This window comes from Salvelinus fontinalis, chromosome 37, assembly GCF_029448725.1.
Source record: "Salvelinus fontinalis isolate EN_2023a chromosome 37, ASM2944872v1, whole genome shotgun sequence".
NCBI classification, from domain to species: domain Eukaryota; kingdom Metazoa; phylum Chordata; class Actinopteri; order Salmoniformes; family Salmonidae; genus Salvelinus; species Salvelinus fontinalis.
Genome location: NC_074701.1, coordinates 32,336,509 through 32,360,758, shown reverse-complemented (window position 1 = coordinate 32,360,758; position 24,250 = coordinate 32,336,509). Strand labels below are relative to the sequence as shown.

At 42.3% G+C, this 24,250-nt stretch overlaps 1 protein-coding gene across 4 annotated transcripts; it reads left to right on the top strand.

Moving 5' to 3' along the window:
- LOC129836537 (WASH complex subunit 2-like) lies at nt 1-23,539 on the top strand. Of its 4 annotated transcripts, none has more exons than XM_055902855.1 (25): nt 1-786; nt 4,039-4,182; nt 4,474-4,638; nt 5,119-5,187; nt 5,296-5,463; nt 5,783-5,876; nt 6,050-6,111; nt 6,259-6,312; nt 6,634-6,723; nt 6,978-7,080; nt 10,041-10,159; nt 10,377-10,431; nt 10,932-11,111; nt 11,354-11,520; nt 12,922-13,023; nt 14,008-14,100; nt 14,194-14,295; nt 15,276-15,427; nt 15,513-15,636; nt 17,603-17,839; nt 18,298-18,429; nt 20,262-20,459; nt 20,583-21,290; nt 22,448-22,610; nt 22,790-23,539. In XM_055902855.1, the coding sequence occupies exons 1-25, from the start codon at nt 766-768 to the stop codon at nt 22,936-22,938; spliced, it is 3,651 nt and encodes a 1,216-aa protein (XP_055758830.1). In that variant the 5' UTR covers nt 1-765; the 3' UTR covers nt 22,939-23,539. The 4 variants fall into 4 exon arrangements, with proteins under 4 accessions (XP_055758830.1, XP_055758831.1, XP_055758829.1 ...); XM_055902856.1 differs by having other exon boundaries at nt 5,293-5,463; nt 6,996-7,080; XM_055902854.1 differs by having other exon boundaries at nt 5,293-5,463.
- Nucleotides 23,540-24,250: the final 711 nt, after the last annotated feature.

Genomic DNA, 24,250 nt, shown 5'->3' with positions numbered 1-24,250 from the left:
CACTGATTATTATTCACGAATATCATGGTAGAATCCACATTCTTGTAGAAGTGTTTAGAAACATATTCTATTCTTATTTACAATAAAAATGACTCCATTATTTACAATTAATTTCTATTCGACACAAAATAATATCCATCACAACCAAAACAAACAGCAAATGCATCCAACAAATTTGTAGAGTCACAAGCTTGATGTAGTCATTGTGTTCTTTGAATATGGGACCAAATACTTAACTTTGAATTCACATATAAGTGAATTTGTCCCAATACTTTGCACCCCTAAAATGGGGGGACTATGAACAAAAACGGTGGCAATTTCGAAACAGTTCACCCACTAATTAATTGGAGAGGACGGGCTTGTGGTAATAGTTGGAGTGGAATCAGTCGAACGATATCAAATATTCTTCTTCGACAAACCATCTCCCTTTTTTCGCCATCTTCAACCGATTCAAGCTCACCCTCTTCCTCCGACCTCCTCCGCCTATCTTTTCCTCTCCATTTCTCCTCCATATTCCAAGTATACGTCTCCTTATGATAATGCTGCACTTCTCCTAACATACATCTTGTTCTTGCCCTCTCAAGGGAGGCCATTTTTTCCCCATCAGTGACCCCTGTTCTTCGACGGACTCTGGCTGGACTTAAGACGACTGAAGACAACACAAAGTTAGAAATGTTTCATAGTATGCGGTGACCATCTCGCAACAGAGCCTTCAACTGCAAGGGGGCGTTGCGTTTCCACTCCGTTGTGGACCGCCCCATTGAAATGCATGACATCCGGCGCAACGTAAGTGTTTATGGGGTAATGTGAATGAGGCTTAAGCTAGGCTAGCTAGCCTCTTTGACCACAACATGGTCCGTTTAGAACACAGGTGTCAAACTCATTCCACGGGGGGCCGAGTGTCTGCGGGTTTTCGCTCCTCCCTTGTACTTGATTGATGAATTAACATCACTAATTAGTTAGGAACTCCCCACACCTGGTTGTCTAGGGCTTTATTGAAAGGAAAAACCAAAAGCCTGCAGACACTAGGCCCTCCGTGGAATGAGTTTGACACCCCTGGTTTAGAATAACCAAGCGACTTAAAGCTACGTATACTAAACAAAAGACCAACCCACACACATAAAAAAATACTATAGTATACTATGGTATAAATGTACCCCAAAGCAACCATTTTGACTATATTAACCCACACAGCTACAAGGATGCACTTTAATGCTAGGTTCACAACCTCATATTGTACCTCATAGAGATCCCAAATTATGTATAAAACAGTCTTAAAATGCTCTACGTTGGTTTAGATATAAGCATAATTTAACTTGTAAATACTGTAAACTCTCCTTCCAGACTCATATTAAACATAAATCTAGAATCGGCTTCCTATTTCGCAACAAAGCATCCTTCACTCATGCTGCCAAACATACACTCTTAAAACTGACCATCCTACCATTCCTCAACTTCGGCGATGTAATTTACAAAATAGCCTCCAACACGCTACTCAACAAATTGGATGTAGTCTATCACAGTGTCATCTGTTTTGTCACCAAAGCCCCATATACTACCCACCACTGCGACCTGTATGCTCTCGTTGGCTGGCCCTCGCTTCATATTTGTCACCAAACCCACTGTCTCCAGGTCATCTACAAGTCTCTGCTAGGTAAAGCCCCGCCTTATCTCAGCTCACTGATCACCATAGCAGCACCCACCCGTAGCACACGCTCCAGCATGTATATCTCACTGGTCACCCCCAAAGCCAATTGTTCCTTTGGCCGTCTTTCCTTCCAGTTCTCTGCTGCCAATGACTGGAACAAACTGCAAAAATCACTAAAGCTGGAGACTCTTATCTCCCTCACTAGCTTTAAGCACCAGCTGTCAGAGCAGCTCACAGATTACTGCACCTGTACATAGCCCATCTGTAAATAGCCCATCCAACTACCTCATCCCCATACTGTATTTATTTATTTATCTTGCTCCTTTGCACCCCTGTATCTCTCCTTGCACATTCATCTTCTGCACATTCTACCATTCCAGTGTTTAATTGCTATATTGTAATTACTTCGCCACCATGGCCTATTTATTGCCTTACATCCCTTATCCTACCTCATTTGCACATGCTTTATACAGACTGTTTCTACTGTATTATTGATTGTATGTTTGTTTATTCCATGTGTAACTCTGTGTTGTTGTATGTGTCGAACTGCGTTGCTTTTTCTTGGCCAGGTCGCAGTTGCAAATGAGAACTTGTTCTCAACTAGCCTCCTTCCTGGTTAAATAAAGGTGAAATATATATATTTTTTAAATGCCTAACCCTAACCTTAAAGACCAAAAATCTCATTTTTTTATTCATACATTTTAGACATATAGCCAATTTCGACTTTGTGGCTGTGATAACTAGTGACAACCCAAGGTTGTTTTTTAATTTTATTTAACTTTTATTTAACCTTGAGACGTTATCCTTGGGACTTCCCTACACTAACCCCTACCCTTACCCGTAACCCTTACCTAACCTTTGACCGTTTAAAAAAAAAAGTATTTTATTCATAATACAAAAATCAACTTACATTGCTACATCAAACATGTCTATCTAACCTTTGACCGTTTGAATCGTCAACTTCAATGGGGTGACGTCAGAGTTAAGAAGTCCCAAGCAAGGAGCCCGTTTAGAATTTTGGCTTGGGCATCCTTACCCCACTTTCCCCTAGCTGGAAAAAAATGAATGAACTGCATTGTTTTTTAAAAGATTAGACTAGGCCTAGAGTAAATAAATGAACAATTCTAGCTAAGGAAAACTGCATGTAATTCAAAAACATGACAATGCATTCAACATACACATTACATACCATACAAACAAAGACCCGTATTACAATTGCCAATTTGATGTGGTAACGTTGCATTGAGTCAGGTGACTGCCGTCAGCTGATTGCCTCCAGACAGAATATGACCGACCTGTCAGAAACTCAATGAGGATCGGCTGAGTTTAGCATAATCGAGTCTCTCTACGACTTTTGGGGCTTATATTTCACTAACGTGGACAACAGTTTGCCAACAGTTACTAAGGTGAGTTTAGTAAAAAATATCCCTGAAAGTGCAAGAGTATGCTCTCAATGAATCATTGCCTAGCTAGCCAGCCAGTCTCCGGCAGTGCATAAACATTTATTCAACTAACGTCCTATACCTAGCTAACATTCCAAATGACATTTTGCGAAAGCTTGCGACTTCCCAATGAAACATTGTACCTACAATGTTCGAAAACTAGTTTGCTTGCTAACTAGGGTACCAAACTGGCTAGCTAATCTGGCTTGTTTGCATTGCAATAAAGCAGCCGCTGGTGCCAGCTAATTTAGCTCGCATTTGCCAATCCATGCCTGTGTTGATCTTTACCTAAATTATGTAATTTGGGTTTATTTTTGACAAATCAGGTAAAGGGTCGCGTTCAGTTTGCACTAAACAGTATATAACTTTTAAATGGTTATTGTCCACGCTAAACGCCCGTTTGAAATGTTTTCTCCGGTTTATTCATCATCATGGCCAGCAGCATACCACCCTGTATACCACTGCTGGCTTGCTTCTGAAGCTAAGCAGGGTTGGTCCTGGTCAGTCCCTGGATGGGAGACCAGATGCTGCTGGAAGTGGTGTTGGAGGGCCAGTAGGAGGCACTCTTTCCTCTGGTCTAAAAAATATCCCAATGCCCCAGGGCAGTGATTGGGGACACTGTCCTGTATAGGGTGCCGTCTTTCGGATGGGACGTTAAACGGGTGTCCTGACTCTCTGAGGTCATTAAAGATCCCATGGCACTTATCGTAAGAGTAGGGGTGTTAACCCCGGTGTCCTGGCTAAATTCCCAATCTGGCCCTCAAACCATCATGGTCACCTAATAATCCCCAGTTTACAATTGGCTCATTCATCCCCCTCCTCTCCCCTGTAACTATTCCCCAGGTCGTTGCTGCAAATGAGAATGTGTTCTCAGTCAACTTACCTGGTAAAATAACGGTAAAAAAAAAAAAAAAATCCCACTGAATAAATCCTTCAATATTGTTTCAGATGAGCGGGTTGCCGGTTGGCATGGCGAATGTCCCCAGCAAGAGCAATCACACCGGGAAGGATGGCCAGGTGTGGGAGAGACTCTGGACCTTGGAAGAGATGCGACAGACCAGCGCCAACTGGTCCCTGGCTGCAGACTCAGGAGTAGGCTTTGGTTATTATCTCCAAGTTATTATTCCGTTTCTGAATACCCAACTGTTTAATGCATTTAACAGTGTATCATCTGGTGGCTGAAGCAGAAACAGACTGGCAGGCAGGCTCTCAGCCTCTAACTCCACATTTTATGGGTAGAGCAATCACATAGCGTTGTAAACAGTAATGCAACAGATTAACTACCCTTATCGCTGTGGCAAAGACAACGTCCGCTACTGAACAATCAGATCCACTGTTGAATAGATGAAGATTAAACAGTTGTTGGTATCCCCTCCTCCACAGCTCTTCCTGTTCCTGCAAGACTTCTCCCAGAGGATGCTGTCAAAGACTCATGCGATAGAGAAGCAGCTGGATGGACTGATCAGAGACACCAAGGCCACAGACTGCTGCATGCACACCGTCTTCAACGACTTCCTCATGCTCTCCAACACACAATTCATTGAAAACGTACGTTGTGGACTGAAAATACCATGGTCGTCTTCATTAGAGCATTTTAATGGAAGAAAACTGACTGAAACAGGGAAAGGACTACCTGTCCTTGACTTGTCTAATAAGTAACACAGATGTACTTTTTTTTTGCTTCATTTTGTTCTACTACAGTGTGCCCAAATGAACACGACCCATGTCTTGTTCCTCTGTTGAGCTTGGTGCCCCTCTTTAGAGGATGGTTGTGTCGTATTTTACATTTCCCAGATATTTTGATACTTCGCAAGCTTTTAACAAAATGAAGAAAAGATGAATCGTGCTACATGGTACAGAACTATGAGGAACTGATGTCTCTTGTGTTTAATGATCTGCTTGCTCATGGTGCCGCCTCTTTTTGTTCACTATCACAAGGTGCTGTGTTACATTGATAGATTCTAACTCATTCTTCTTGTATTGATTGTGTGATGTGTTATTGATATTTGTGTTTGTTGACCTCATCAGAGAGTGTATGATGAGGAGGTGGAGGAGGCGGTGCCAAAGCCTGATGCTTTGGAGAGACCGCCTGAGCAGGTAAATCATCTACCTACTCCTTCCTTGATGTGTTGTGACATGTATAGCACTGTGACATCGCAAGTTCCTCCCTGGGGATAGTTAAATTCAATTACCCCGCATTAGAAGACTCATGAGCAGAAGGAAGCCCAGCTGATTCCTAAGGTCCAGGAAGCAGTGAACTACGGTCTGATGGTGCTGGACTCTGCCTTTGAGCAGCTAGACAGCAAGGCAGTAAACTCTGACTCAGAGGACGAGGAGGCCACAGACAGAGTGGAGCCCATACTGGAGCCCAAGGTGAGTTTGGAATCATCTGGAAACATACAGGATTAGAGATAAAATTCAAGTTATTCACGCCTCCAGATGTCACGTTAGGATTAGTATCTGCCCAGTCTAGTCTAGGGAGGATGGCCAATGTTTCCATGCCACTGTGTTTTTGATCTGTCTTTGGGGTCCAGGTCAGTTTAAGCACTTTGACAACTGATGTACATGTTTATTTTACATTTTTTTGACTAACATTTGATTTGAGTGATTGTGCATGTATTGAGCAATGATGTTTTCTCTGACCGCTTCCTCACCTTCTTTCCTTCTCTAACCCACCTCTCTCTGTTTGTAGGACCTGTATGTGGACAGGCCTTTACCATATCTGATTGGCTCTCAGCTCTTTATGGGGCAAGAAGACGTTGGACTGGGCGACCTCTCCAGTGAAGGTAGATCACCTCTGTTCTTCATGTACTCTTTCTACTGAAGGAAAGTGTGTGTATTCTTGGCATGTGTTTATATTATTAGTGTTCAACACTCTTCCAAGCATAGTGTTTGTCATCTAACATTAGTCATGTTTCTCAGAGAGAAAGTAAAACTGATGTCATTCTTTACTTCACAGAAATGTCAGTCGACAGCGATCGCGACACCGTCATTGTGAGCGAAGATGGCAAAGATGCTAACGTAAGTATTTTTTCATCTTTTCATCCAGAAAGTCAGATGTTTTTTGAAAGTGTGAAGTTGACATTATTATTATCCTCAAAATAAGTTGAAAATACTGACAATTTGATTTAGATAACTGTATTATCCCTGTTGTGTTTATGTGAACAGCAGTCAGACGATGACTTTGACCAGGATGAGGGGCCAGCGACCATTAAGAAGAAGGTGAAGGTCAATTTCACTGTGACTGTCAGGGTCGACGATCAAACCCAGAGTTAGTTGATATCTCTGTGATAACAATAACAAACGTACAGGATTGTATCGCTGTGTGTACAATTCTGACAAGGGATGATTAAGGTATTTGCCAATTTAATCAATGACGAAACACAACAGAAAAATATGTGATTGATTGAATCGTTTCTACACTCTGGACACTGGCCATAAGCATGCAGCTGTTTATGTGGATGATGGTAATGGTTACACCTTAGTGAGGATTGTGATTTTATTTGCAACCTCATGGATGACATTGAATGATTTCCCCTTCAGAAGTCGTCTATGTTGAGTGATGATGAGGATGAGGAGGGAGATTCAGACCTATTTGGCGAATCGGACGAAGATGATGATGATGACAGAAAGGTATGTTTGATTATAGTTTGCTGGTGAGACTGATACTAATAACATGACAGACAGATCATTTATGAAATATAACTAGCCTTTATCCAGCTAAGTCAACAATGCTAATACATTTGTTTTATGACTTGAGGGAGCATAATGAATGTGTCATGTCTCAACTATTGAATGTAGACATAAATGTGAAATATTTTTTGTAGGTAATTGCTTGTCCCCTTACATGAATATTGATGTTCTATTCCACCTCTCTTTTACGGAAGTCTTTATGTCACATTCAGAACCCAAGACCATCATCCTTTGCTGATGAGCTGGCCGCCAGAATCAAAGGGGAACCTATCAGCAAGCCTGAGGGAGATCGCACATGTATGTTGGGTTGACATGACCTGAATTACAAACTATTCAGCATGTCCATTATCACCTCCACCATTTTTTGTTTTATGTTAAACATATCATGGTTTCCTGGAAAGGTAACTGTATGAGCTCATATGCTAGCCTGGGTACCAGTGTGTTTCTGCTTTAGCCAACTTATTGCCATTTGATCGTATGGCCCTGTGTTTTTTGCAGTAATGTGACATGCCTGGATTTTTACCATTTTTATTTAAGCCTTTTCATCAAAATGTCCTCTCTTCTTTTTATGTCAGACTGTCCAGCACCATCCTCAGACAATTGCTTGCATTTTTGATCTACAGTGGCAAGAAAAAGTATGTGAACCCTTTGGAAATACCTGGATTTCTGCATACATTGGTCATAAAATTTGATCTGATCTTCATCTAGGTCACAACAATAGACAAACACAGTCTGCTTAAACTAATAACACACAAACAATTATACTTTTCCATGTCTTTCTTGAACACACCGTGTAAAAATTCACAGTGCAGGGTTGAACAGTATATGAAGCCTTGGATTTAATAACTGGTTGACCCTCCTTTGACAGCAGTAACCTCAACCAAATATTTTCTGTAGTTGCGGAACAGACCTGCACAACGATCAGGAGGTATTTTGGACCATTCCTCTTTGCGAAACTGTTTCAGTTAAGCAATATTCTTGGGATGTCTGGTGTGAACTGATCTCTTGAGGTCATGCCGCAGCATCTCAATCGGGGTGAGGTCAGGACTCTGACTGGGCCACTCCAGAAGGTTGAGGTCAGGATTCTGACTGGGCCACTCCAGAAGGTTGAGGTCAGGACTCTGACTGGGCCACTCCAGAAGGTTGAGGTCAGGACTCTGACTGGGCCACTCCAGAAGGTTGAGGTCAGGACTCTGACTGGGCCACTCCAGAAGGTTGAGGTCAGGACTCTGACTGGGCCACTCCAGAAGGTTGAGGTCAGGACTCTGACTGGGCCACTCCAGAAGGTTGAGGTCAGGACTCTGACTGGGCCACTCCAGAAGGTTGAGGTCAGGACTCTGACTGGGCCACTCCAGAAGGTTGAGGTCAGGACTCTGACTGGGCCACTCCAGAAGGTTGAGGTCAGGACTCTGACTGGGCCACTCCAGAAGGTTGAGGTCAGGACTCTGACTGGGCCACTCTAGAAGGCGTATTTTCTTCTGTTGAAGCCATTCTGTTGTTGATTTACTTCTGTGTTTTGGGTTGTTGTCCTGTTGCATCACCCAACTTCTGTTGAGCTTCAATTGGCAGACAGACAGCCTAACATTTTCCTGCAGAATGTCTTGATAAACTTGGGAATTCATTTTTACGTCAATGATAGCAAGCGGTCCAGGCCTGAGTCAGCAAAGCAGCCCCAAACCATGATGCTCCTTCCACAATACTTTACAGTTGGGATGAGGTTTTGATGTTGGTGTGCTGTGCCTTTTTTTCTCCTTTCTTATTAGTTTAAGCACACTATGTTTGTCTATTGTTGTGACTTAGATTAAGATTTTATCAAATTTGATGACCAATTTATGCAGAAATCCAGGTTGTGCGTGTGTTCCTTTCAAACAACTCAACTGTAGTTTCATCTGTCCACAGAATATTTTGCCAGTAGCGCTGTGGAACATCCAAGTGCACTTCTTCAGACGTGCAGAATTGTTTCTTTTGGACAGCAGTGGCTTCTTCTGTGATGTCCTCCCATGAACACCATTGTGTTTAGTGTTTCACGTATCGTAGACTCGTCAACAGAAATGTTAGTGTTCCAGAGATTTCTGTAAATATTTAGCTGACACTAGCATTATTCTTAACCTCTTTGAGCATTCTGCACTGTGCTCTTGCAGTCATCTTTCCCTTACAGCCACTCCTAGGGAGAGTAGCAGCAGTGTTGAACTTTCTCCATTTATAGACAATTTGTCTTACCGTGGACTGATGAACAGGCTTTTAGAGATACTTTTGTAACACTTTCCAGCTTTATGCAAGTCAACAATTCTTGATCTTAGGTCTTCTGAGATCTCTTTTGTTCGAGGCATGGTTCACATCAGGCTTCTTGTGAATAGCAAACAAACATTTTGTGGGTGTTTTTTATAGGTCAATGCAGCTCTAACCAACATATCCAATCTCGTCTCATTGATTGGACTCCAGGTTAGCTGACTCCTGACTCCATTTAGCTTTTGGAGAAGACATTAGCCTAGGGGTTCACATACTTTATCCAACCTACACTGTGAATGTTTAAATTATGTATTCAATATAGTTTAAGCACACTGTGTTTATTGTTGTGACTTAGATGAATATCAGATCAAATTTGATGACCAATTTATGCAGAAATCTAGGTAATTCCAAAGGGTTCACATACTTTTTCTTGCCACTGTAATTCTCAATTCAGGCTTAAAATATAGGATAACATCTTGATATGCCGTATGACTGCGCGGAACACACAGTCTAGCACCCAGACTAATGATCCTACACTTCACTCAATAACAATCTACCTAAATTCAAGTATCTGTCCTTTCTGTTTTGATTATTATGGCCACTGTTTGCTCCATACAAGTTCCAAGATGTGTTTTCAGTTGGTACATTTGCACATAATGTAGGCCGTACAACAAATTTGATGTCATAATGCAAATAATGTTGGCAGATTACAACAGCACATGTTTCACTACATATCATTGTCCTGCATGTGCATGCTCATGTTTCCTTCCCCGTCTCACTTCTCTGAAGCATTGTCTCTAAGAAGAACAGTAAAGCAAAGAAAGAGCTAAAGCAAAGAAACACTATGTATCCAATTATATTGTACCTGCTAAGCTAACTGTTACTTCATAACACTTCAGTCAGAAGAGCATTAGTGGAGTTGGTCTCGCTCCAAAGTGACTGAATTAGATGTTATTTGACAAGCAGTCATGACATTGCAGTATTTACCAGTAATTTTCTTGACTTGTTGACACCTGTTTGTGTTGTAGCTATTGAAGATGACAGCGAGGAGTTATTCGGGCCGCCCAAGATGGAGGACGAGGACTTTTCTCCCTTTGGAGGAAAAGGAAGCCTCTTCAGTGGAGGGAGAGGACTGTTTGATGATGAAGTAGGCTCACATGAACGCCGTTTTGTAGCTTCCATGTCTTACTTTTTACATGTTACTTACCCATTGCAATTTCACGTAATATGATGGATAGAAATCAATAAGTGAACCATTCAAAGAAAACAAAATCAATCTACAGCCTGTTAAAAGCTCCCGAAGAGTACATTAAATGAGTTTTGTCTGAAACCATAGCGACCCTGATAACATGTTTGTTGTCCAGGGGGATCTGTTCTCTGATCCACCTAAACAGCCTGTAGCAGAGGAGAAGACCACAGGTAGTAATAGCCATACAACTATCTGTTGAAACACCAAGGCTGTTTTCATTAGGGAACACTAGATATTTTGCAATCGAAAACATTTTTTGTGTTCTGCAAGTTTAGATGGTTGCTTTCCATTTCAGGATGTTTTGTTGTAAGTGAAGTGGTGCAGCGGTCTAAGACAATGCATCTAGTAATAACAGTGATGCAGTGTCTTAGACCGCTGCACCACTCGGGAGCATAGAAACATGCCCTAAGGACAGCAAAGGCCTTTCAAAGATTAAATAGTAATAACAGTGTTACTCAAATGAAGAAGACAGTTTTCTGTGGCTTGAGAACCTAATGCCTCTGAAGATACCATCCTTCCTTTCTGAAACGGAATTGGATTTATTTAAACTCAAACTAAATACTATTACAATACATGACCACAGACAGTCTACTGTACTATGTTGATAATTCTGTGATGGTATTGACAATTTTATCTGACGAGTCTATCCTGTCCTCTTCTTTCCCCATAGAGAACAGCCTGTTTGGCACTCCTAATGACTCTGATTCAGTGGAGGGTAGAGAGAACGGCAGTCCAGCCAAACCCAGCAAGACCCAGACATCAGCCCCTAGAAAGACCGCTTTAGGGGGGATGTTCGACGATGAGGAGGATGACTTCTTCACCGGCAAAAGCCTTAATAGATCCAGATCAGGTAAGTCAATCAAACCGTAACCTCTCTCTCTCGCTAGCATGGTGGGCGAGACCCCAACTTGAGATCAATGATCGTAAAATATCAGTGAAAATCTTACATTGACATCACGCCAATACATCAGTTACTCTTAGGTATGTGAATCAAGTTTTCACCTTATTTTCATTCATGCAGTTTCACATCTTAGATCTTGCTATAACTGTCTTTAGCACAAGCACTCATAATGTGTTGTCACCTGTGGTCAGCTGGACAGGAGGAACCCAAGCAGAAGAAGACAGTGGATCTGTTTGGAGGAGGTGATGAGGATGGTGACATCTTCGGTGACAGCTCTGGTGTTCTGCCCCCTCTACAGAGCAGGAGGGAGGTGGTGGAGGAGGAGGAAGTACAGGTGAAACAGGCTCCTCAGGAAAAGGTGAAAATACACATGTGTACAGAGCATTGTTTTTGCCTATACTGTATCATAGGGCCTCCGCTCACTACCTAAGAATTTAGAGAAAAACGGGGCAATTCAAGAGGATGCTACGAAAGTTATGTCAAAACGTTGTTTTCTTTGCCTTATGTCATTATACATCACACACAATGAATCATTAGATTGTTCTCTGCAATATTCTAACTTTAGTATACTTATACTTGACAGTGTTGATGAAATAAGAATGTTAGTTTGTTGTGACCATTGCTAGTTTAGACTGCGCTGCTCTTGGGTCTTTCTCTTCCATATTTGGCATTGGGAGGTGGTACCATTTGGAGGTGTTTCTGCGGGTTAGACCAATCAAAATCAACTTGATACCAATCTACGTTGAGAGGAGCCATTTCTATGCCGATTTAAAGGGAAAGATTCAGAAATAAACAATGAAAACGTGAACATATTGTCTTCACGGAGGGTGGTTATTGAAATTGTCTGTTAGCTTTGTAAATAAATACATATTTAGTCCCTATTTTAATTTTATACTGCAGATTTCATTTCGAAAAAGCCCATGTTTTCACTCGTTTGACCTGCAGCCATTAGTTTACTTTTTACCCCTTTTTCTCCACAATTTTGTGGTATCCAATTGTCTTATCGCTGCAACTCTCGTACGGACTCGTGAGAGGCCAAGGTCAAGAGCCATGCATCTTCCGAAACACGACCCTGCCAAGCCGCATTGCTTCTTGACACACTGCTCGCTTAACCTGGAAGCCAGCTGCACCAATGTGTCGGAGGAAACGGCGTACAACTGGCGACCGAAGTCAGCATCCAAATGCCCGGTCCGCCACATGAAGTCACTAGAGCGCGATGGGACAAGGACATCCCGGCCGACCAAACCCTCCCCTAACCTGGACGACGCCGGACGCCTCATGGGTCTCCTGGTCGTAGCCGGCTGTGACACAGCCCGGGGGATCAAACCCGGATCTGTATGACGCCTCTAGCACTGCAAATCAGTGCTTTAGACCGCTGTGCCGCTCGGGAGGCCTGTTAGTGCTGTTCTGCCGTGGAGCAGAGTTCTATGGAGCAGTGACCACTTTGATCATTCCATTCACTCTAAACATGCTAAATTCTCAGAGTAAATTGTCTAACTTTTAAACCATCTATGGTAGCAACATGGGGGTTAAACTACTGTTTTTCTGGCGCAATTCTCAGTTGAATGGACATATTTGTGTAAACCTTGAATTAATTAATACTTATGGGTGAACAACCTACATATTAAGTGGGATACTTGTTAATTGACTAACATTAGCGTGAGCATGGTTATTGATTTAGGGGACTTGGGTATCATGATTACATGTTGCACTGATGATGGTTGTTGGTTTCAGTGATGAGGTTGTTGGTTGTGTTTAGATGCCAGCAGGAGGTGTCTCCATGTTTGGTCCTGGTACCAAGAGCCTGCTGACTGAGACACTAAAGAAACGACGGCCCTCCACCAGTGAAGAGTCAGAGGAGGTGGGAATCGTCTTTTATCCATCCATCATCTCTATATGCAATGTCTTTCTCCGTTTCTCTCTTTCTCTCTCTCACTCACTCAGAAGTGTGCTTCTTTTCAACACTTATTCTCAAGTAAGGGTCCATTAAATATATGTAAACATAAAATATGTCAACATGAAAATTGTAATGGTCTTGCGAATTATTTTCCAGGCAGACTACTGAGTTCTATTTCCTCAAATGTCACATTGATAGCTAAAATGGCGGTAAAATGTAGATTCAATCCTGCCTTTTGTCCATATGTAACATTTCTGGGATTTCTTTATTTCAACTCATGAAACATGAGACCAACACTTTACATGTTGCGTTTTATATTTTTGTATAGTATAGTTTACCCACCTTTTTACCACTACATCAGTGGAACCAACCAACCCACACCATGTAAGGTACAAATAAATGCGTCAGACTTTGACATTGCGAGCATGGGTGAATCGCTCCTGAAGAGCCACATGAAGGGGGAATGACAACGCTGCATCCTGCGCTGGTGTCAGTTCTACATTTTGTGACTTTTTCTCTGCAACATCCTCCAGAGCTTTTTGCCCATCGCCTCATTCACGGGGTGCCCGCGATATTCCGCTTTATCAAGTGACGGCTGTGCTCCTGGCCTTTAATGTGCCGTGTTCTTCACACAGCCCACCCACCCTTTTCCCGGCCAGCGACACTAAAGCTGAGTAGAGTAGAACTTGTAAGGTGATAAAATCAACTTTTTTTCTCTCTATTAGGTTGTAGCTATATACTGCCATCTGGTGGCGACTAGAAACAATGACATATGAACTATTACAAATTGATGGTCCTTGAAAATAAATATTAGTGATTGAAAAAGTACTTAAGTCCTTGAACTTGATTTGCCACTGTCTGTACGAACCCTGTAGAATTTAAGGTGATCATGGAGCACACTTTGTTTTACAGATTTAACCTCAACTTTCTGTCCCTGTCTTTCTACAGATATGTCCAACCATCCCTAAGAGTCAGTCCAAGCCTGAACTGACACTTCAGAGCAAAGCTCCTCTGTCCATATTTGTTGAAGAGGAGGATGAGGTGAGAAAAAGAGCTATGACTGATATCGGTCCATAAAATATAATGAATTGGTACCTGCATCTTCATATCTAACCGCTTTCTTTCATTATGCAGGATCTGTTTGTGTCTGCGAAGAAGTCTAAGTCAAGCCAAACTGAAGATGTCACACCACAAGTCAAGAATCCTGTCTCTAGCGCCCTCTTCAGTGATGACGAGGTAATGGGAGGGAACGGAACCTTGCTACAAACTTCAGTTCAACATCAGCCTTTCAGAAAATAATGCCTCCTTCTGTAGCCACTACCCCTTTTTGTATTCACAGATCTGAAATAACTGGACAGGTGTGTGGGCAATTCCACAGTAACAGAGTGATAATTTATGTTTAAAAAAATATATACACTACCGGTCAAAAGTTTTAGAACACCTACTCATTCAAGGCTTTTTCTTTATTTTTACTATTTTCTACATTGTAGAATAATAGTGAAGACATCAAACATTTGAAATAACACATATGGAATCATGTATTAAGCAAAAAAGAGTTAAACAAATCAAACTATATTTCATATTTAAGATTCTTCAAAGTAGCCATCCTTTGCCTTGACAGCTTTGCACACTCTTGGCATAGTAGGTGTTCTAAAATCTTTTGACCAGTAGTGTAAATGTTTTTTTTATTGCAAAGTTAAACCATACAACTCTATGCACAAACTGTTAAAAGACTACTTTTAACAGTTTCCACAGAACATTTTACAAAAATACATTTACTTGAAGAACGGTACAGATGGAACAAACCGTCATACTGTTACCAAACTTTGCATCTGCACTGTTCTTCAAATACATTTAGTTTTTGTAACAATTTCTGTGGAAATTGTTTGTTGTACTTGGGCTTAGGGTTGTATGGTTTGTGTAACTTTTCAATCATTGTTTTTTGTTTGACATATATTTTAAAGTGTAAGATCTGAGTTTCTGCATCACTCTGTAATTGTGGAATTGCCCATAGCCAATATGGTGATGGCAACTCCATCCAATGGGCTCAGCACAGCTTCAGATATAGCTTACAACCATCCTATTCCAACAAATCTGCAAACACCAGAAGGGTAGGGGACAAGCGGTAGATTTTGAACCGGGCTTGATATTGAAGGTTGTCGCTAATACTTCAACACATGCTATCTATTTAACCCTTTATATTCTGTCTGTATCAGGACTATTGGATGAGCTCCAAGCATAGTGCAGGAAAGACTGGAGGGATGAAGTCCAGTGAAAGCGCACCCTATAGTCTACCCAGTGTCAAAGCAGATCCTTTCGACAGCCTGTTCGATGAGGATGATCTCTTTGCTGCTACCAATGAGTTGAGGTAAACGTTATATCCACAACAATAGAGACACTGTGCTAAAATGTTTGACTTGTTTTGATGGGTGTAAATGTCTGTGTTGATGCAGTCAGAAGAAGCCGCAGAGAGTGTCTCTCCAGTTTGAAGATGAGACTGAGGATGGTGAAGATAAGGGATCTCTCTTTGACTTCAAACCAGCCATCAACAACAGCTCTACTCTAGCTGACCCTAAAGTAAGCCTGGGTTACAGATTCTGGTTGTGTCACAAATGGCACCCTGCTCCCTATATAGTGCACTATATATAGGGAATAGGGTGCCATTTTGGGAAGGAGACACTGACATGAATTATAACCTAAAGATAAAGCCTTCGAGGCAACAATTGAATTCAGTAATACCGTGCATTCGGGAAGTGTTCAGACCCCTTCCCTTTTTCCACATTTTGTTACGTTACAGCCTTATTGTAAAATGGATTAAGTCAATACAAATCCTCATCAATCTACACACAATACCCTATAATGACAAAGTGATTACAGGTTATTTGAAATGTTTGCAAATTTATAAAATAAAAACTACATTAATATTCAGACCCTTTACTATGAGTCTTGAAATTGAGCTCAGGTGCATCCTGTCTCATTGATCATCCTTGAGATGTTTCTACAACTTGATTGGAGTCCACCTGGGGTAAATTCAATTGATTGGACATGATTTGGAAAGGCACACACCTGTCTATATAAGGTCCCACAGTTGACAGTGCATGTTAGAGCAAAAACCAAGCCATGAGGTCGAAGGAATTGTCCGTAGAGGCCCAAGACAGCATTGTGTTGAGGCACAGATCTGGGGAAGGGTACCAACAAAATTCTTCAGCATTAAAGGTCTTCACGAACACAGTGCCCTCAATCATTCTTAAATGGAAAGAAGTTTGGAACTACCAAGACTCTTCCTAGAGCTGGCCACCCGGCCAAACTGGACAATCTGGAGAGAAGGGCCTTGGTCAGGGAGGTGACCAAGAAGCCGATGGTCACACTGACAGAGCTCCAGAGTACCTCTGTGGAGATGGGAGAACCTTCCAGAAGGACAACCATCTCTGCAGCACTCCACCAATCAAGCCTTTATGGTAGTGGCCAGACAGAAGCCACTCCTCAGTAAAAGGCACATGACAGCCCACTTGGAGTTTGCCAAACAGCACCTAAAGACTCTCAGACCATGAGAAACAAGATTCTCTGGTCTGATGAAACCAATATTGAACTCTTTGGCCTGAATGCCAAGCGTGAAGTCTGGAGGAAACCTGGCACCATCCCTATGGTGATGCACGGTGGTGGCAGCATCATGCTGTGGGAATGTTTTTCGGCGGCAGGGACTGGGAGACTAGTCAGGATCAAGGGAAAGATGAACGGAACAAAGCACAGAGAGATCCTTCATGAAAACCTACTCCAGATCGCTAAGGACCTCAGACTGGTACGACGGTTCTCCTTCCAACAGGACAACCACCCGAAGCACACAGCCAAGACAAAGCAGGAGTGGCTTCGGGACAAGTCTCTGAATGTCCTTAAGTGGCCCAGCCAGAGCCTGGACTTGAACCTGATCGAACATCTCTGGAGAGACCTGAAAATAGCTGTGCAGCAACGCTCCCCATCCAACCTGGCAGTGCTTGAGAGGATCTGCAGAGAAAATGGGAGAAACTCCCCAAATACAGGTGTGCCAAGCTTGTAGCGTCATACCCCAGAAGACTCAAGGCTGTAATCGCTGCCAAAGGTGCTTCAACAAAGTACTGAGGGTCTGAATACTTCTGTACATGTCATTTTCCAGTTATTTTTGTATTTCTTTACTTGTTTTTGCTTTGTCATTATGGGATATTGTGTGTAGATTGATGAGAAAAAACCTCCCAATTTAATGCATTTTTGAATAAGGCTGTAACTTAACAAATGTGGAATAAGTCAAGGGGTCTGAATACTTTCCAAATGCACTGGATGTAGACCTTTATCTATTATTTTAAAACAATTCAAATATTGAATAAATGTGTTTATTCATATTTTGGGGGGAAAGTACTATTTTTATTACTGTTTGTGTTGTACTCTTCATGGAAATATATGTGTGGTAACATCCCTGCAGTGATATGTATGTATTGTTGAATTTTAAACAACTAGTCATTTACTCCCTAGTTCATACCCTTGTCTCCTGTGCCCTTGTCCTGTTCTCTAGGCTGCTCCTGTGGCCTCCCCAGCCCCCTCGCTGGTCCACACAGACAATCCTGAGGAGGTGACGGCACCTCCTCCACCAGTGGAGAAGAGGCGTGCAGAGGAGAGGACAGCGAAGGGTCCTGATGTACAGCCCCTGTCCTCTCTACTAGAGGGCAGTGAGAGTAAGAAGAAGCCAGTAGGGGCTGTCAGTCTGTTTGGAGGGATCAACGTGCTGGGAGACGGACTGGGAGCAGCCAAGGTGAGACGCTACATAAGGCTCAGGGTAGAAGTTCCCTCTAAGCTCAAATCTAGGATCAGCTGAACTCATCAAACCCAAATCTTAACCATAACTTAGTTTTAGTCATTTGGGCCCTTTCTCAATTCATCTTTCCTTGATGCCTCACATCCTCTCTCCTTCTCAAAATGCATTGGAGAAGAAGGCCTAAGGGGTGGGACCTTGGACATTCTCTTCCAGTATGGTTGAGATTGAGGTAAGGAGAGAGGAAAGGTGAATTGAAATGGAGCCTTGCTCCTAAGTGTAAGGTGCTGTACTCCGACTCTCTTTAAATCTTCCTGTCACTTAACAAGCAGACTAAGAACTCATTGGATGAGATGGATGGTGATGACTTCCTGTCTGAGGGTCCGCCCCCATGGAAAAGGAGTCCACGTGTGTCTGTGCGTGTGTCTGTCTGTCTAAATCCTATGTCTGTGCGTTAGCCTACAGAGGAGCGTCCTCATACCAAGAGCAGTACCGGGGTGTTCCAGGATGAGGAACTGCTCTTCAGTCACACTCAGCAGAAAGACAACCACCCCGACGTTGACATCTTCGCCACGCCTGACAAGTCTGTGGTGAGTTCTAGGGACAGTACTCAGTGAGATGGGAAAGGTGTTAGTGTTGGGCGAGAGCAAAAGCCTGCACTCACCAGGACCAGGGTGGATGCACATTGACGTGTACTACCTGCTATTCCTTTTAGTGATAAATGAATTGTACTTATGATATTCCTGGTGATAAAGTGCTGTGTTCCTGTCTCAGAGGTTCAGGCCCAGTAATGCTAGTAGCTCAGTGAAGTCCAGGCCCAGCTCAGTGAGGTCGGCAGCCCCAACACTTTTTAGTGATGAGGATGACCTCTTCAGCTCTGTCAAGCCCAAAGCTCTTCGGCCGGTACCCTATTCATTAACAACTTGATTAATTTACTGATGACTACACCCTCAGTCCTTGTCTTTCATTTGACCTCAGAAAGTATCAGAGAAGCCCAGTAAACCCGGTAAAGACAATCCATCCCCAAAACCTTGTCACAGCACCAGTCACAGGGAGTGAGGTAAGGCTGATGAAACAAAGTCTTACGTAGGCTGGTTTACACAGGCATCCCAATTCTGATATTTTTTTCCCCATTAATTGGTCTTTTGATCAATCGCATCTTATCTTTTCACATTAGATTTTTTTTTCAGAGCTGATCTGATTGGACAAAAGACTAATTAGTAAAACATAAATCAGAATTGGGCTGCCTGTGTAAATGCAGCCTTAGTGCTCAGCAGTCTATGTGATTGCCAATGTGTTTATGATTGAAGGGCTTCAGAATTTGAAGGATATCTATAGACAGTAATGCTCTCTCCTCTCAGTTGAGATTAGTTATTCTGTGATATATTTCAAGGGAATGTTATCCAGGCTGTTACATTGCTTTTGGAAGTACTCCTGTCTGTGTCAAGATTACTTAAAGGTCAAAAACATGATTTTCCTATGTTTTAGATATATTTACACACTGAGTTTGGCATAACATTGTGAAAATGATGATGCCCTTTTAGTGTAAGAGCTGTTTGAAATGTCAGCCTGTTTTGATGGGATGACTTCACCAGGCGGTAAATGAGTTAATAGACCAATGAGAAAGAGTTCCACACATCTCTGCCAATAACAGCTAGTTATCCCCTTTACACTCAGACCACTCACAGACAGTCCTGGAAAAATTCTTTGTTGAAAAATTGCTCTTCACTAAGACACTATTTTTGTTTCTTGTTTTTCAATTAAAATGGTTAGAAATCACAGTTAGTTACTTAATTGTTACCAAGAAATGTTTTGATATTGAGAAAAAAGCTGCATTGGACCTTTTCACCTGATCTATGTTCAACTGCACAGAAGCCGGCACCAAGCTCTGTAAAATCTAAACAGCCTTGGTCACGGATTGGAAAACTCCAAGTAAACAACTTCTTCTTTCAAGTCAGTCAACGTTTTACTCTATCTTTACTCTTTCTGAGTGAGAGTTTATTCGTCCAACGTGTTCTCTGCCATCTTTGAACCTCCGCCTTTGACATGAATCATGTCGTCTTTTCACTGCTGGCTTAAAAACTAAACTGAGACAGCGTGACTGTCAGATTGATTTGCATAATGTTTTATTTTTTACCATCAGACTGAAAGCGATTGCTCAACCTTTCTTCTTCTTGAAACTGCATGAATAGATGTCATTCCTATGTCTACCTTTTGACTTTGGCTTTATTCTTGGGCTCTCTTTCCTCTGTATGTCTACCGCTTTGTTCTGATCATCATGAGGAACTGCATGAACAAAATTACTTGTAAATCCATTTCTATAATGTGATAACCATTTGCATGTGTCCTCACTGAGCTACAAACACTCTCTTATAAAGGACTTTAGTTGATGAACAAATGTGTTCCTCCTCCCCACTCTCAGACCAACCTGGTGATCAACCCTGCTGCCCTCCTGCCTAGAGTGTCCCCTTGGATCCTAGGGGGGGTCAGTGGACTACAAGGCCTGAGCCCCAGTTCCTCAGGCCTCAGTCCCAGTACAGCATGGACCCAGTCCCCCAGCGACGGAGGGCTTAGCTTCGACCACCCTGTCCAGGTGTCTGTGCTACAGTGTGCCAACAAGGTTGGTCAAGGGTCAGAGGTCAGGCACTGGGGTGTGGGGGTAACAAAGCACACCTAAAGCTCTAACCTTGTACCTTCCTAAATAAGCCTCTGTTATGACTTCATGTGTCTTCTCTTCCTGTAGGGTCGAGCTAAAGGCTCCATCTGCCGCAGGCCCCAGACCAGGGCAGCACGGCAGATGTCAGCTCAGAGCTCTGTGGACCAGAATAACCAGGGAGAGGACCTGGCCGGACACAGCCCAATCCTACCTCATCCAACCCAGCCTAGTTTGGCACTACTTAACCCAATCCAGCCTAGCCTGGCACTACCTAACCTAACCCTGCCCAGGCCTAGTCTACCCAACCAAGCCCTAACCACTGCCTTACCCTCCTTCTTACCTGCCTCTTTACCCTCCCAACCCCTGCTCACTGATGTCTCTGTCAGACTGTCAGTTCTAACACTACCAGTGTCCAACACCCCTCTAAAGAGAGACTTTTCTAAGGGTAGCAAGGTGAAGGTGCTGCCCTCTCCCGACGAGGCTGACCTGTTTGGGTCTGTCCCTGCCCTGGCCCCAGTCCCCAAACTCACCGCAAAGACTACGGAGGGTGAGTTGACACCGAAGAAGGAGAAAGAAGCGACCCCTCCGTCCCTCTTTGACGACCCCATGGGTGACCTGTTCCAGAACGTCAAGCCGAGGTCTGCGATGAAGGCCTCTTCCTTCCTGGAGGATGAGGACGATGAAGAGTATATCTTTGTGCTGGGAAAGAGCTCTACTCCCACTACTAAAATGACTGCCGGGGGGAAAGTCACTAAGGCAGGGAGCAACTCTACTCCCAAACAGGACCTCTTCCAGGTATTGGTCATGGTGATCAATATTTTTCAGTCAATTGAACAATCAATCTGTCCCTTTTTTTTTATTTATTGTGCAGCCAGGAATTTACAATCATTGAAATGTTCGTTTATTTTTCATCGTACTAGTTGGAGGAAATATCGAAATATAGTTACATATCGCATATTATTTTGGACGGTATTATATCGATACTTTGACTTGCAAGTATTTTTTCTATTGCTGGGTAGCGTTCGGTAACGTTAGCCAGCACTAATCGGTGGTATCTGCCAAAACGCAGGTATTGTTCATCCTATAGCAAGTTCTCCATCTTCTTTTTTAAATGTTGAGTCGACTTCATGTGTTTTCAGCACTTTTCTTTCCATGACTGATTAAAACAAATTTTCTCATGCTCTTCTCTGTCAGCAGCAGACATACACTGAGTATACCAAGTTTGTCAGGGCATGGACTCTACAAGGTGTCGAAAGCACAGGGATCCTGGCCCAACAACGCTTCCCACGGTTGTGTCAAGTTGGCTGGATGTCCTTTGGGTAGTGGACCATTTTTGATACACATGGGAAACTGTTGACTGTAAAAACAGTAGCGTTGCAGTTTATGACAAGAACTGGTGTGCCTGGAATCTACTACCATACCCAGTTCAAAGGCACTTAAATGTTTTGTCTTGCCCATTCACCCTCAATGGCACACATACACAATCCATGTCTCTATTGTCTTGTCTCAAGGCTTAAAAATCCTTCTTTAACCTGTCTGCTCCTCTTGATCTACACTGTTCGAAGTGGATTATACAAGTGACATCAATAAGGGATCATAGTTTTCTGTCATGGAAAGAGCAGGTGTTCTTAATGTGTTATATACTCAGTGAGCAGTATGTTTCAAACAAATTGCAATAAAATCACAGTATTGAGTCGCAATACATATAGAATCGCAATACTTATCGTATCGGCACCTAAGTATCTTGATAATATCATATCTTGAGGTCCCTGGCAATTGTCAGCCCTACAGTACATTGTAGTAGTCTAAATGCAGTTGGTCTGGCTCAGCGCATGCTGCTTCAGCTTATCAAAGAGTTACGATCTCTGCAACAGGAGGTGGAGGGAAATCCATGTATTCCTTGGAAAGTGTATGTCTGCTTTTTTTCTGAATGTGTTTTTCTGTTGTCCCAGGATGAAGCGGCGACGACCCCCAAACCTCACAAAGACAAATCCCTGGATGCCAGCCTGTTTGACGACAACGTTGACATCTTTGCTGATTTGACGGCCACTTCAAAACCAAAAGAGAAGAAGTGCAAGAAGGCGGAGACTAAATCCATATTTCGTGATGATATGGGTGGGTGTTTGCAGAGCACATATTTCAGAATATCTTGCATTGTTGTTCCTCAATAACTTTCAACATGCACGTTGAAATTTACCACAGACAAATATAGGTATACGTACACACACATTCTTACAATGCCATTGCCACCAGGTTGAACTGAAACATCTACTGGACATGCTCTCTCCGTACAGATGACGTCTTCTCTCCCAGCACTGTGAAGCCAATGGCCAAGCAGCCTCCATCCAAGTCCAGGAAAAGCCCTCCCTCCCGGGACACCAGTGCATCGGACGGCTTGGGCAACATCTTCGACCACCCTCACGATGCTCTGGGTGGGAACTGAACCGTGGACTGTTCCTGATGAACTAAAACTTTGTTTGTGTCCCAAATGGCACCGTATTCCGTAGATGGTTCATTACTTTTGACCAGGGCTCATAGGGTGTGCACTATGTGGGGAATAGGGTGCCATTTGGGATGCAGTCCCTAACTGTACAATTGTGCAGAAAACGTTGTTTTGGAGGACTGAAAAAGGGGTTGGAGATATTAACACTGTTCTTATAGAGACTATTTCTATAAAAACAATCCATCGATCGGCATAACCTCAGATGGAAAAAGGGGATGATTCTGATACTCATCTCTGATTGATAACAAGTAACTATTTGTCTTTATTTAATATCCATGGTAGCAGGACTTAGCCATCATTAGGACAGCTGCTAATAAAGAAATAGTAAATTATTTATACATGTAGTTGAGTTCTGGGTATGTGGTTTAGCATTGCCATTCTGAGATTACATGTCACCATCGGGCTGTCATATCACCGTTATGAAATCATTGTTTTTGTCTTTCAATTAATATGAAATTGTTACATTTGTTAACTTTGCCTGTGATAAATTACAATAGATTTTTTTTTTAAGAATTAAAATAATATTTTGCTAAATTTAAAATGTGTGCTAAGTTTGTTTCTAAGATCTGCAGCACTACTTTAAAGTATTTTGTTAAGATAATGAATAGTGGAATTACTAATGCAGCTAAAAGAGGAACATAGCTGTTCACTGCCATCTCTAATCAACTTTTAAATGTTGACTAACTGCACTAGTGCGTTTAGAGGATTCTGCTACATTTTATAATAAGGAACATCTATATTTTTATCAATTAAAATCTATCACTGATGGTATTTAAGTTTCAATTTCCAAGTTAATGTCATGCTCAAGTACAGTGACATGCCTTTCTTGCAAACTCAAAACCCATCAATGCAATAATAACAATGTAATACTAAAAATAAGGTGAAACAAAAACATGTATTTTTATCTCGTATAAGAAAAACAAGATTAAATATGTCAGCAGACTATATACAGGGTCAGTACCATATTTACAATGTGCAGGGATGCTGGATCGCTAGAGGTAGATACTGTATGTAGGCAGGTGGCCTAGTGGTTAGAGCGTTGGACTAGTAACCGAAAGGTTGCAAGATCGAATCCCCGAGCTGACAAGGTAAAAATCTGTCGTTCTGAACAAGGTAGTTACCCCACTGTTCCTTGGCCGTCATTGAAAATAAGATTTTGTTCTTAACTGACTTGCCTTGTTAAATAAAGGTAAAAAAATATATGGGTAAGGTGACTAGGCATCAGTAGCAGCAGCATATATGATGATTTTAT

Excerpts from the sequence above, each read along its gene's own strand:
- LOC129836537 (XM_055902854.1), top strand. The coding sequence starts at position 766 with ATGCATGACATCCGGCGCAAC. Across the intron at positions 11,112-11,353 it reads CCTTAATAGATCCAGATCAG|CTGGACAGGAGGAACCCAAG; the intron begins GTAAGTCAATCA and ends ACCTGTGGTCAG. Across the intron at positions 20,460-20,582 it reads TGCTACAGTGTGCCAACAAG|GGTCGAGCTAAAGGCTCCAT; the intron begins GTTGGTCAAGGG and ends CTCTTCCTGTAG.